This window comes from Protopterus annectens, chromosome 9.part0, assembly GCF_019279795.1.
Source record: "Protopterus annectens isolate FY-2018-M chromosome 9.part0, PAN1.0, whole genome shotgun sequence".
Lineage (NCBI taxonomy): Eukaryota > Metazoa > Chordata > Ceratodontiformes > Protopteridae > Protopterus > Protopterus annectens.
The window spans coordinates 645,174,555-645,189,088 of record NC_056743.1 but is presented as its reverse complement, the minus strand read 5'-3'; the positions used below and the strand labels follow the sequence as shown (position 1 = coordinate 645,189,088).

Sequence of the window (14,534 nt, the reverse complement as noted above, 5' to 3'; positions counted from 1 at the left end):
ATATGCATCCCCACAAATCTTTGAGTTATCTAAGTGAATGAAACTGAACAATGCTACAATAAAACAGACACATTTGCCATCTGCTCTGCAAATAGAATACATCACTACATCTCTCTGAAGAAACTCATTTGGATTGAACTCAAAACTGTATTCACCTACAAACAATAACAGCCCACAAATTACAAAATTACAAATGGAGATGCACAGCGTATATTTCCAACTTGTGGCACAGCCTAGCCCTTGCTATTAAGCAGTTAACACTCACTTCAACACCTTCATAAATAAAACTTACTCTGAAAGGACCATCCAAAATGAGGGATGTTGTACTGTACTTCTCCTTCATGAATGATCTGATGACAGCTATACTCCAATGTTTTTCTTTTCATTCTTTTCCCTCCTGCACTGACCATTAACAGGTTCTGGTACGTCTCCTCATTCTCTGGGTCAGCCGATTCCTCCTGCCATCCGTAGACTTATTGTGCTAAACGTTGGGCCTGAGAGGAGACTGAGGCACCCCAGCTCTGTCATACTGCTGCCAGGAGTGTTTTACCTATTTTTCACCTATCCCTTGTACATACTCGGTAAAACCCCATGGATGAGGCACACTGTGGTTAGACTGTGCAAACCACCCCTTACTTTTACAAAGGGCTAACATTAGTAATAATAAACACTTCGCTGTTTCCTCCAAACTTCCACCAGAAAAATCTAACTGTGTTATATTCTCCATGCATGTACCCCTCCCTCTTCATCTCACAGAGTGGGCATGCCAGTCCTCACCTGTCACCATGTTAGATGCCCAAGCTGTTAATCTAACATGGATCACCTACACAGTCAGGGCTTTATGTCTCTGTTCCAAAGGGACTTGCAAGACAGTGATTTGTCCTTAAACCATTGATAGGATTTACTTAGTGATATTGATATAAGTTACATAATGCTGCATATTGTATAAGAATGTTTCTAGTGTAAATCTAAAACTTATTTGTATATTAAAGTTTCTTTATTTTTTTTTCTGTGTATTGATTTCCTATAACTCCTGAAAATTGCCATCTTAAATACTTGTTCAATAGACTTGCAATCACAATACTTAAGCTACTGTACTGTATCTAGTGCTCTTTGTCTTTGTAATTTTGTTAATGTGGACCTTTTCTCCCCAGGCCTCAGCTGAAAAGGAGTTACTACCCAGGCAGGCTTTTCTGGTTAACAAAAGCAAATAAAATAAGCTGAAAAATAAAATAACTCTGTCCCCTGGCATTGGAAGACTCAGTTAATATTTCCAACCTGGGTTAGTTGGCCCTGCTGAATCTTGGGATGGGAGAATGCTGGGAGTGGGAGAGTAGGGGCTGGTGATTTCTCTGTATTGACTGCAGCCAATCAGCTAAGGCTAGATTACCAAAGGGACCACTTCTACCAGCTGGTCATGAACATGCTCCGGTCAGCCCCAGGGTATCAGGGTACCTGCATCTTTGAATAAAACCCCCATGACTGGAGCCAGAGGTGAACTCTGTCATCTGCAGCACCATAATATGCGTGCACACTCAAGCCTTTGCTACTCAAGTGTGAGGTCATGACACATGGCAACAACAGAAATAGCCTACCTGCAGAAAGTGTGACCAATAACTGCAATCCACCTCATAGGTTCTTATTCGGCAGGTGACCTGGGAGACCATACAGAGCCAAGCAATGCAACCCAGAAAGTTTAGTAGCTGGATTTTCCACCCCTCTCAATGACGGCCTTACTTCAGGAGTAAATTTGTGTGCACCTGCCCAGTCATGAAGGCAGAACATGAAGGAGGCCAATGTGTTACATTGTTTGGCGTGCAAGGGGAGCTTCTTGAACAGATAAGAAATTCCTTGGATGAGGAGGTCTTACTTAGTTACAGTGCTATGAAGATTGAGATCTATGAGCGAGTATTTTTAAAATTAGTAGTATTTCTGATGTGGAAGAGGTCAGGTAGGACAGTACTTTCATAGCTTGGAAGGTGAAGCAGAGATCACCACGTAACAGCCACTATAAGAGTGAGAAAAGTAACAGAGTTTTTAGTCTCTCAGGGGAGCTAAGAGAACTTAGTCCTTTGACTGTTTTTAGTGGGAAAACATTGCACTCACTGTAATTCAGCAAGAGTTTTGGGGCAGTGCATTCCAAACAGCACATGTATTTAATGGTTGGCCTGAAGTGGGAAGAATAGAGGGGAAGTATGACTTCCTTAAACATGGAGGATATACCCTTAATAATAGAAGCATTTCCTAACTATAACCGATACACAGTGACTGAAGAATAGTTCATTGTCAATGAAAGTACCTAGATCTCTCATGACTGTTTCTGTATAAGCAAGGTCCCATTACTGCAGTATTTAGTCACAAAGACAATTACATTACATTTTTGACTTTAAGCTTAAGGCCACATCCTATGCAGAGATTAAGGCTGGAAAGGTTTAGGAAAAGTTCAACAATTATTGTACTTTGTACTAACCGGGAGACAGCCTAGTAGTGGTCTGGGTCCATACAGCTGTTTGTGATTTTGGATGTAGCCCCTAGGATCTGATCTAGAATGATTTTGGGAGAAAGGGAAATTTCTGATTCAAGGGAGGTAACATGGGAGTGAGTGGGAGGGTGAAACTGGAAATTAATTTGATGGCTATAATGATCAGTATGGCTTTGGGATTAAAACATGTATTTCCTTTCGACTGAAGCTTGGATATTATTTCAAAATATTCCTAATATAGACAAAAAGGCCTTACGGTTATCCTTGTAGTAGGTGGCTGCTTTCAGTTTGTACCTGCCTTAGTCTTCCTAATGGTGTGTTTCAGTTCTTTGCTGTCTTGCCTCAATAATGTTTATGGTGGGAGGTTAAGAATATTTTATACAAAAGAAGTATTTTTCCTCTTATTATGGAGTTTTTTATTAAAGAATTCCACCATAGATATTTATTTTTGAATTTTCCATTATAGTTATGCCATGGAGGTCTCTATACTCTGGTTTAGATGGACAGTGAAGTTAGAGGCATATGTGACAGTCTTAGTAAATGGGTCATTGGGGGGCTGCTTTTGAATTTGTTCAGGTCCTCAGACAGGGAAATAGGTTGGTTTTGGAGTAATCTCTGCATATGACAGTTATTGAACAGAATGGTGCTAGTTTTGAGGGAGAAGATGACAGTTTTATGGTCAGACTTTAGTAGGGGTGCAGGTACAGGCAAGATCTGTAAGGATGAGATGAAGTATGACATCACACCTAGTGGGATTTTGGACTATTTGATCTAGGCATTTAGTACTTACAAAACTGAGGAACCATGGATCATACTTGGTATTTGCTGTTTTAAGATTTCCGATTAGTGGCTGGGTAACTAAACTCACCCATGATTAGACCATTGGTATTAATAGATAGAATTCAAGCTATTGAGGTAGTTATGGTCATTAGGAGACAGTGAAGGGGAGCCATATGTGGCAGTAATGTGATAGCTGGATTTCTTAGCATGTTTAAGATGTGCAACAGTTCAATATTTGTGTCATGAAGGATTCAAGTAGTGAGGGAATGGGGAAGCAGATATATACAGACGCTTCCCTGACACTCCCAGGTGGTTTGAACGAGTGATGGAGAGTGAGTTTTGGCTCATTATTTGGTGACTACACCAACACTTATAAGCATTGGTTCTTAGACACTGATTGTGAGAACTTTAACAACATATAAGTCAACACTAAGACCTGAACTGCACGAATGATAGAAAATAACTTGCAAGCTCAGGGACTAGCATGTCCTTCCATTGTGATCTTCCACAACACAGCTTGTGCCAGTTTGTAAATCTTCACAGAAAAAAATGCCACCTGGAATGGAGAGGATGAACATGTGGTAAGGCTTCATGAAACATGTTTAATCTTTTACTAATTGTAAACTCAGTGGCTTTGTTTTCACTATTATACCTGTATGATTTATGATTATGGTCTGTAAATAGTGTTCACTCAACTGCTGTGTATTCTTTTTTATTTTTTTGTGTGTGTTTTGCTTGTGGTATGGATCATGATTGAAAAATGCACTTGTGTGGATCAGTTCACTTAATGTGCTTACAAACTGAAACCAGCTGTCAAAGCTCGTTTACCTACAAGCCATCGGCAATAATTTTTTTGGTTCATAGTTTATCAAAACTTAAATACCAAAAATGGAGAGCCTGAAAAACTAAACAAGTGCAAAAATATCTTTTTTGCAGGGGTGCTTGCAAGCACCTTCCACATGCCTCCCAAAATTATATATCAGCTCCACAATTGCACAAAAGAGAAGAAACAGGGAAAAGCCTCCGAAAAGCATACCTCCATCTCACACAATGCAATACATTGCTGTGAAACTCATAGTGACATCAAGCCACTCACCTACCAGTAAAGTGACATGCTCTATTATAACCAATAACATGGCACTGTATTATAACCAGTAACATGACACTGTATTATCTTACTGTGTAACGTCTTCTTGAAATGTTTCTAGTGCAAGCAGGATTGTTTGAACCATTGATAGTAATGGCTGTTATAATGATACAGCGGTACTCCATAAGTTCCTTCTAGTTAAATGATGCATAGAATCCCTAACAGTGGTTATGTTTTGAATATGCTTCACTGAATTATTTTAGTACGGTCATTTGTAAGACTTGTCCACACTGTACGTTCTACTGAATTGCTCCCTGTGTGCATATGATCATTGCATTTCCCACATTAAAAAGACATCACCTGTAGTGGATGGATATGACTGTTCAGTGTAGGCCTCGTCGTCGTCCGCTCCCTCCAGGCAGTATTCTGCGTGATAGATGGCATTTTCTGTTAGCACACAGCTCCACTTCCCGTAGACTGAAGGTCCTTTCTGTTTAAGTATCAGTGTATTTTTCGTTCTACGGATTATTGCTGTTCTGTTGTTTTCTTCTTTACCATTGAACCGCCAAGCAAATGAGTCTGTTGTGCTAGTGAGTTCGAGATCTTTACATTTAGAGCAGGAAAATTTCAAATTTCCATTTGTCTGTGACTCTGCTTTGAAAGCAACATTATTATAACACAAACCTGTAAAACAACAAAACCTTCGGTTATTGCAGTTAAAGCAAATCTAACTTTTTAAGTACTAGATATCACTAAAACTGTTGCTCAAAGATCAGAAAGCAGTTAAAACTGTAAGATGTATTAAACAGATAAATAACATTAGCAGCAGAACTGTACAGAGAAATAGAAAATGACTAGAAAAAGGGTTCCACGTGGAATGACACATCTCACCATGAAATCATTTCAGGCAATGCCATACAAAACGTGTTATGAAAATGTATTATTTTACATACACATCTAAGCATCAGAACTAAATGTTAATGTCACTGAGAGATTTTTTTATCTTGCTTTTTTTTTCTCAGGACTGATATAACACTTCTCTTTGATAATGTATACTTCAGGTCTGTTTACAACAAGATGAGCATTCTGACCTCAAACACTCCCCATGCCCACTTGTTTGGCCGAATGCAGTTATGCTACTTGGGCATACAGAACATATGCATAGACACACACAAACATACACCATCCAGTAGCATATTTATTTATTTTTATTTATTTTTTATTTATTTATTTACATTTGTTGACCGGGAGTGTCCGACTGGACGTAGGTCCATTTTCAGCGGAGGCCGGGGAGAAAAGCTCCACAGTTAAAATATACAGGCAGTAGTTACATTGGATTTACATAGCGATTAACAATTTGCTTAACATAGCAATTAATTACAAACATAGTTACAGACGAAGAACATAGTACATCAGTAGACAACTAGAATCTTTATCTGTGAAGTACATAACGGACATTAACAATTGTTACAATAAGAAGTTCCTGCTGTATAATAAGTACTAGGCTCATGAGCATCCGAGCTTGCTATAATCAAGGTAGTTAGTGGGGTGGTAAGAAAGGTAGTGGTTGGATGGGGTGGGTGATATTAGAGTGGGAGTTGCAAGGTCATAGCCAGCATGTTTTTAGGTGTGCTTTTAGTAAAGTTTTGAAGTGGGTGCATGATGGTATGGAGGTAATTGTGGGTGAGAGGGAGTTCCATAATTTGGCTATGGCGCAAGAGAATAGTGCTTCACCAGCAGAGTTACTGGCTTTAGTGATCTGCAAGTGATTTTTGTTGCTAGATCTTAGTGGTCTGGTGGTGCGATAGGGTTGGAGTAGATTCTGGAGGGATGGGCCATTTAGTGGATGTTTTACTAGTTTGTGGGTGAGTGAGAGTTGATACCATTGAAGGAGGTGAGGGAGTTCAAGCCAGCCCAGTTCAGCAACTGAGAGACAGTGGTGAATACAATAAGATGCCCCTGTGGCGAATTTGCCGATTTTGTTGTAGCAGGTCTCTAGCTTGTTTAGATTGCATTGCCTTAGGTTGGTATATATTGGAGACGCATAAAGTAGGGTGGAGATAAGGTGGGAATTTGCTACTGAAATCTTTGCTGCTTTGGTGAGAAGTTGCTTATTTCTGTATAATGCTCCTAGTTTTTTGTGGACTTTTTTTATGGTCATGGATATGTGAATGTCAGATATTAGTTTATTGTCTATTTCCACTCCTAGCAATTTGGTGTGTTCTGTTGGGTGTATAGTGGTGTTGCCTTTTGCTGTGATATTAAAGTGAGAGTTGTTTTGAGTATGTTTGGTGGGTTGGAAGATGAGTACTTTAGTTTTGTTTGGGTTGAGTATTAATTGGGCATTGGATAACCAAGTTTCAACAGAGGAAAAGGCTTCCTGTGTGACGTTTTGCAGTTTGGGTAGGGACTGGGCTGAGCAGATGATGGTCGAGTCATCTGCGTATTGTATGAGTGTGCCATGTTTGGTGGCAGAGGCTAGATTATTGGTGAAAATAGAGAAGAGTAGGGGTCCAAGGATAGATCCTTGGGGCACCCCTATAGAGACAGATAGCTGGGGAGATATGTCAATCTGCCATACAACGGATTGTTGACAGTCAGACAGGTAACTCTGAAACCAGTTGGTGATGATTGAGAGAAGGATAGGTTACTGAGGACAGAGATGAGTTGTTTGTGTGGGACCATGTCAAATGTTTTAGATAGGTCTAGGAAAGTAGCAGAGGAGAGATAGCCATTGTTTTTATGCTGAAGGATAGTGTTAGTAAAGGAGAGTAAGGCAGTGGTGGTGCTAAGCTTTGGTCGGAAACCATGCTGAGTATCGGAAAGGAGGTTGTTAGTAAGGAGGTAGTCCGAGACCTGAGAGTGAATGCATCTCTCTAGTATTTTGGAGGGTGGAGAGAGAATAGCTATACATAGACACATCCACACACACCATACTGTGGCCTACAAACACATCTATACATTTACACACACATGCACACACACACGCACGCACACACATAAACATCATATACTAACACTCTACTACATCTATACATTCAAAACCAAAAAAAAAATGAAAGACATAAACCAAGAATGCAAACCAAAAAACATCCACAAACCGCAGAAGTCAAAAAAGCAAACAAAATTTAATAAACTTAAAACTCTAATTACAATAATGTAGGAACTTTCGTTCTGAACTCTCAGAACTTTATCAGACATATAAGAACAACCCCCCCTGTCCTTTTAAATGTTAAAACATGAATCATGTGATCCCAGTTAAAATCATACATCACTCGATGTGTTGCCAACTGGCTTACTGACAGAACCCACACTGTAAAAGTAGCCGACTCCAAATCCAGCTCCAGACAAGTGACAAGTGGGGTACCTCAGGGTTCAGTCCTGGGACCTCTCTTGTTTGGCATCTACTTCTCTGAAGTACAGGCCAACACTAAGAGACTCTGGCTAACAAAGTTCACAGATGACTGCAAACTGGGAGCCATTATTGAATCCCCAAATTATGTTGATACTATACAAAAGGGCCTTACAGAAACATATGTTTGGTGCCAGAACCATGGGCTCAAGCTCAATGCCAAGAAATGTATAGTTATCCCCTTTGGGAAAAAACATATACCCGTGAATTACCACATAGGTGGCAGTACACTAAACACCGAAAGTGTGATAAGAGACTTAGGGACACAGGTAGACAGTGGTTTCACCTTCAATAACCACATTGCCACAACAGTCAGAAAATCCTTTTATGTGGCATACCTCATCACTAAGGGCTTTTCATCCAGAAAAAAGGAGGTCATTGTCCCACTGTACTCATCACTCATTAGACCCATTAAAGAATACAACGCCCCATTTGGTATGTACCTCTCAAGACATCTGGAACAACTGAAAAGGCTGTAGAAACTTGTATAGGCCCTAGGACCGACAGCCTAGTACCAGCCTATGAACCTATATGACTTGAGGGAAAACCTAAATACATATATATATATATATATATATATATATATATATATTACTGCGGTGATGGTGCTGCGGTAGCGTTGTCGCCTCACAGTAAGATGTTGTCCTGTTCGATTCTCAGCTAAAGCGTCTTCTGTGGGGAGACATGCGTGAATGGACGTACCTTCATTGAAGGTTGTGTATCAGAGCTGGCAACTCGGTACGTAAAAATATCTACTGCCAATCATTAGCGGACCGGAGTTCCGCTGGGGCAACCCCTAACCGTGAAAAGCCGAAAGATACAACATATATATATATATATATATATATATACACACACACACACACACATACACACACAAATATACATATTAAAATCTTTAAACATTAAAAAGGGAATATTGAAAATTTTCAAACATTGAAAAAGAGAAAAAGAAGAAGAAAAAAATATATAAACATGAACATATACAAGCAGTTCAAAAGATAGAGCAAAGCAAACTTATTCCATTTCATCTTGTCAATGCCCTCAATTTCAGCAACGGGGCAATAGAAACATGATCAGTCAGTCCTGGCCAGCTATATGATTTAAAATATATCTGCCAAAACGATTCATGTTTCTCTAACATCAACTCCCATGAGCTTCCACTAGGATTAGGTTCCACCTTTTCTACCACCATAAATCAAAACTTATAATCTTCAAAACCCAATATATGCTTATACAGAGTGTTAGTAGTCCTATTTTTCTAATGCCATACATATGCTCATATACTCTCTGTCTAAGTTTACACTCTGTTTAACAATCACATGTCTGGCAAATAGCAATATACATCAAACCAACACTTTCATAATTGTATTTTCCCTTTAGGAGAAATGTTTTACCCTGTAGTGAAAATATGTCCCCCTCCAGGATAAACCTATAACATCTGCACCTCCCACATTTAGTCATCCTAGGGGCACCCCTATGAACCATTCTGGCTTGTTCAAAAATATCTTTTAAATTCATACCCTTCCCATAAACAGTAAGTGTTTTTTCAGTAGTCCTGCTTTTCACATCCAAATCCTCACATAGTACTTTCCAGTTCTTGTACAGTACATTCGTAATAGCAAACCTATCAGCATTAAAAGACATTATAAAAGCCTGTGACGTAAAAGGCTTCTTCCCACTTCCATTATTACCTGCACCACGATATCCATTAGTTTCAACCAAAGGCTGCTTAATCAGTAAAATAGGCGATAACTGACCACTTTCACATTTACTATGAACCTCAGAAACAAGCTCATCAATTAAATTTATTGGATATCCTCCTTCCTAAAAATATCTGTTTAAGTAAATCACACTCAACATATGCAATGCCCTAACCAGTTGCCCCTTGATGACCGCTTGTTTCTGTTTAAATGAGTGTGCACTACTAAAATGTAAGAAGGAATTAGAATTAGTAAGCTTCCTATAGACAGAAGCCACATAGCAAAACCTGTCCACATCTTTACGTAATAAGACATCCAAGTAAGCAACAGGATCAGCACTAATAACATGACTACATTTCAGAAATGGGCTAAACAGACACATGCTACATTATCTGAAGTAGCAAAGCCTCTCTGTAAAAAGTTTAAGTTTGAGGTTGCCATTGCCATGAAAAATAGTACATTTTTACTCTTAGAGTTTGCTTATGGACACGCAACACTGCACCAGTCATATTCCTCCTTTCAGATTCACAAAATGTCTATGTACACATTCAGATCCACAACAAACTCACAATACATTAACACTAAACATCTTGCATCACACATCACACTGCAACACACCCTTATAACCAACCACCATTCACCCAGACAAAACATGTATCTCAGCATTGTTTCACTGTTATTTGCAAACTTGTGATTCAGAATTTCAGCATTTGTCAAGCACCATTTCTCTGGTTCATTTATTCCGTCTCCGGTGTTACTGAATATTGTGTGAGTTGCAAATTATTAATAATAACAGTAATAGAACAGGAAGATAAAGGTTATGGAAACAGCAATCACAAGGCTTTCTCTGGAACTTGTCACCCTTTAGCATTGCCCCAACGATCCAAACATTTGTGTATTTTACCTGTCGCAATTGGAATGGCATATAGTATAGCCAAACAATTTGTCGACTGGATGTTTTTGTAACTTATAATTATTTATTTGTTTGTCGATCCTATAATCCCAGCTGGTATACCAGAAGTGTCTCTTTCACATGAGAGTACTGGAACTGACGAAGTACAAGAACCTTAATAAAACAAGTTCCCCTGATGTAACTACATCAGTCATACCTCTCAACCTCTTCACAAATAATCTGGACAAAGCAAATATAATGTGGGGACAAAAGCCCAAAACCTGGGCAATTTTTAAATATTGCTCCTATAAACTTAAAACGTCTTTATAATAATAGGGTTTGAATTAGTGTGCATTTTCTGAAGGAAAATAAGTCTGAAACTCAAATTTCCATCATTATTTAGTGACTTTAATCCTTAATTACTTGCCAGAAAACATAAATTTTATGTGGAACAGACCAGAAATTCTTGACAGTTGAGAGGTATGACCTCAGTGTGTAACAATTATAACAGCCACAAAAGGTGAGGTAATGTATCTAAGTTTAAAGATGTTGTGAATAATGCCCAAAACTATAAATGCACAGAACAGGCAGGAGTGTAATAAGATAGATCTCAAGTCATGATGCAAAGTGAAACCAGTTAAGAAGTACAGGGAAAGCAAGACCAATAGCCATAAAGACTCAGGAGACAATGATTTCCTTATGAGCTTGGATATGTACACATTGAATAGTAAGAAAGTGAATAATTGATGAAGTGTGTCAACCAAAAATGTTCATTACTCCAGTAAATATATATGTATTGTCTATTCTGAACAAATACTGCCACATCTAAACTATTAAATGAGAAAATGATCTCTATTAAAAAGGGATAGCAGTAAAAGCAATACTGTCGAAGTTGTCTGATCTTAGGTCCACACTGAATGCCTCTAGAGAGAAGTAATGCTTTGAGATTCATGTTAAAACAATAGCCACAAAAAGAAGCTATGCCTAATGGGTGCACATCTTAATGCTAATAATGAAAGCACCTTATTTTCCAACTATCATGCGCAAGATAGGGAGTGAGACATAATAAATACAGTGCCACAAAACTGGGCAGCTCACAAAATTAACAGTAGAGCAGAGTATCATATCATTACAGGAGCTACAAGGCCAACAAGTTTGAAGACCATGTGCACCTTGCCAAATGTTACTCTCAAGATGCAACCCCCCTCCCCACTTCCAGGCTGAAAAGCATGTCAGGCCAGGTATGAACTTCTGGGTACCAACACCATCAACAGGGCTAGTCTTGCAGGAAGCAAGGGTGTCACTCTGCATACGATGCAGGGGAGTGTTTTTCCAGAGATGGGTCAGGCAATGTGTAACAAATGTATCCCTCCAAAGTGTTATGCTTACATGCTCATGGTATTTCATATCCTTGGTTCAGGTGTTTGTGTAGCTCTACATCCTGTGAAGTTATCCGAGATCAAGTAGGGTGAAGTCTTTGATGACAGGGAATGCCAGCCATATATATCAATAAAGAAGTCTATAAGAGACAGACTGTAGAGATATATTTTCAAGTCTGTCTTGTTTGCTTAAGGAGTTTAGGTCAACGTTCATCTTCATCAAGAACCTTCAGGGAGTTTCTTTTATGATATGTCTGGATAGCTACATGGCAAAAGGGATATTGTTCTCAATAACTGGTCTAATTAAGGGCTTTGACCCAGATGAAATACCTTTGGAAATCTGTTATTCTCAGTAAAAGGATTTACTAACCACTGTTGCAACCTGGTGGCCCAAAGTGAGGAAACTGTTGACTCAGTTGCCATGATCTTTGACTACCCAGTCTGTGTGGTACTGGTCATACTGTAAGTTGCAGATTAGGAGCATTTCCCAAAGGTGACTGACTTATTTATTTATTTATTGAAATTTGATTGCAGGGAAAGTCCTATTGGGTAGGAGCCTATTTTCAGCAAAGGCCTGGGGATAAAAGCTCCGAAGTATTACAAAACATTTTAAGAACAATAATTTTACAGTCTTTAAAAATAATACAAAAAACAAATGTAGTTTAAATAATTATATCAAATTAGACATAATATGAAAACATTGGTTAAGAATAGATATAAGTTATATGACAGTGATTTAAAAGTTAGAGAAATGTTAGCCTGTTTATAGAGAAATTAAATGTAAGTTAGTATAATACAAACAGGAATTGCAATACGAAGTGAAAGAAATGCAAGCTTAGGCTATACTTGGTGAGAAAGCCGAGGGACAGAAATTGATAGAAGTAAGGAAGTGAGTGAAGGAGAGAGAGTAAGGAGATATGAGGTATGAATAGGTATTTGTTCACATTTAGGGATATAGTTTATCCTGGTGTTGAGCAAGAACAGAGCAAGCTTTGGGCTAGGAAGTGTTTCAATGGTTTTGAAGGATGGGATGGAGGGTATTGAACTGATGGATAGAGATAAGGAGTTCCAGGCCTTGGCAAGATGGTAAGAGTACAGACAGTGCACAGCAGATTAACATTTGCTAAACAAAATAATACAGTCTCTCAATGAAAAAAAGACTTAGCATTAGCAATAAACTTCTCTGTCCTTGAAACTCACATTAACTGAAATGGCATTGAAACCCATAGTCAAAGAAAATACATCTGGCCACTGGCAGATAAATTTTACCTCTGAGCTGTTTTCAGACCGTAGACCCTTGCTCACATTTTAGAACCACACATACATGTATGTGTTCTTTGATTCACCTTCCTGATTGTATTAAATTATATTCTTTATATAATACAGCACTTTAGTGTCTGCTTTAAATTTGTAATTTTGAACATTTTTCCAGTAATCAATAAAATAAAACGTATGATCCAATAATGACAAAACTGCCCATTTCAGAACATCTTAACCATAAAAGGCCACTCAGACTTCTGTCGTTACCATCCACCAGTACCTGTACGTAAGCACAATCTCTGCAGAAGTAAAAGTCATTCAAATAATTCCACATTAAAGAGATCTGTAACAAATGAAGAGTTTGCTGCTAGCAAATAACTTTATATTTCAGTGTTTCATAGACAAATTCAGTGCCTGCTGCCCTTAAAGAATAAATTGCCTGTTACATTAAAAAAAAAGATAATTTGGTAATATTGCAATAGGAAATGGATGGCAAAACGACAACAGGTTCATTGGTACTAGGCATCACTTCCAAAGGAGGACACACACAGGACTGCAGCACACCAACCTCCTACCCTTAAAGTACAACACAGTGTCAGCAATCAATCTACATGCTGTGGGAGTACAACCCACAGCCTTCTGCATCAAAAGCAAATATGCTACCTGTTATGTTATGACCATTTGATAAACATAGCAGTTGCACATTGAAAACAGACTTAACATGAAGCTCATAGATCCTTAAAAATGCACTAAAGCTTACAATTCCTTGAAAATTTACCAAAACTATTTTTTTTCCTTGTTTGGTAGCTGATGTAGAGGGTTCAGGCTGTTGTTTCCTGGAACTAAGGTAAAGGGATTGAGCCTGAAGGAATTAGCTGCACACACACAAGCAAGAATGTCTTGTATTTAAATTCTGTGTGGAATGTGGAAAAGGAATAAGCAACAGATGTGCACACATACACACACACACACACACACACACACACACACACACACACACAAGCAAGAACTTCTTGTATTTAAATTCCACAAGAAACATGGAAATGGAGTAAGCAACAGGTGCACACACACAACCAAGAACATCTTGTGTTGAAATTCTGTGAGGAACACGGAAAAGGAGTACGCAACATTTGTGTACATGCATCAGTGCAAACAGGGACACACATATAGAGGGCATTCCTCTTCTTGTATTTAAATTCCACATGGAATGCACTAAAAGAGTAAGCAATAGATACACCCACACACAAGCATGAACGTCTTGTATTTAAATTCTGCATAGAACACAGAAAAGAAGTAAGCAACAGGCACATGTGTGTGTGAATTCATACAAGAATGAAAAGACAGAGGGCATTCTTACCTTAAAGGATCCAGCTCTGGTCTTATTTTAAGCATTTTGTGTTTAAAATGCAAAAAGCTTTTAAAAGGCAAGGCTGTACCCCCTTACACACTCTCAGGCCCTGCATTAGTATACTTGTGTATGGCATTTGGATGTGGAATCTAAGTCACAAACTGACAAATATGTTAGCTGTGTGAACACTT

General features: G+C 38.6%; 1 protein-coding gene across 1 annotated transcript in view; it reads right to left on the bottom strand.

The window, feature by feature from the left end:
• LOC122810558 overlaps positions 1-14,534 on the bottom strand; it is a 198,705-nt gene that overhangs the window by 85,869 nt on the left and 98,302 nt on the right. Inside the window, exon 3 of the mRNA XM_044082139.1 lies at positions 4,710-5,033. Within this exon, the coding sequence (XP_043938074.1) occupies positions 4,710-5,033 (324 nt within the window). The remainder of the gene's footprint in view (positions 1-4,709; positions 5,034-14,534) is intronic.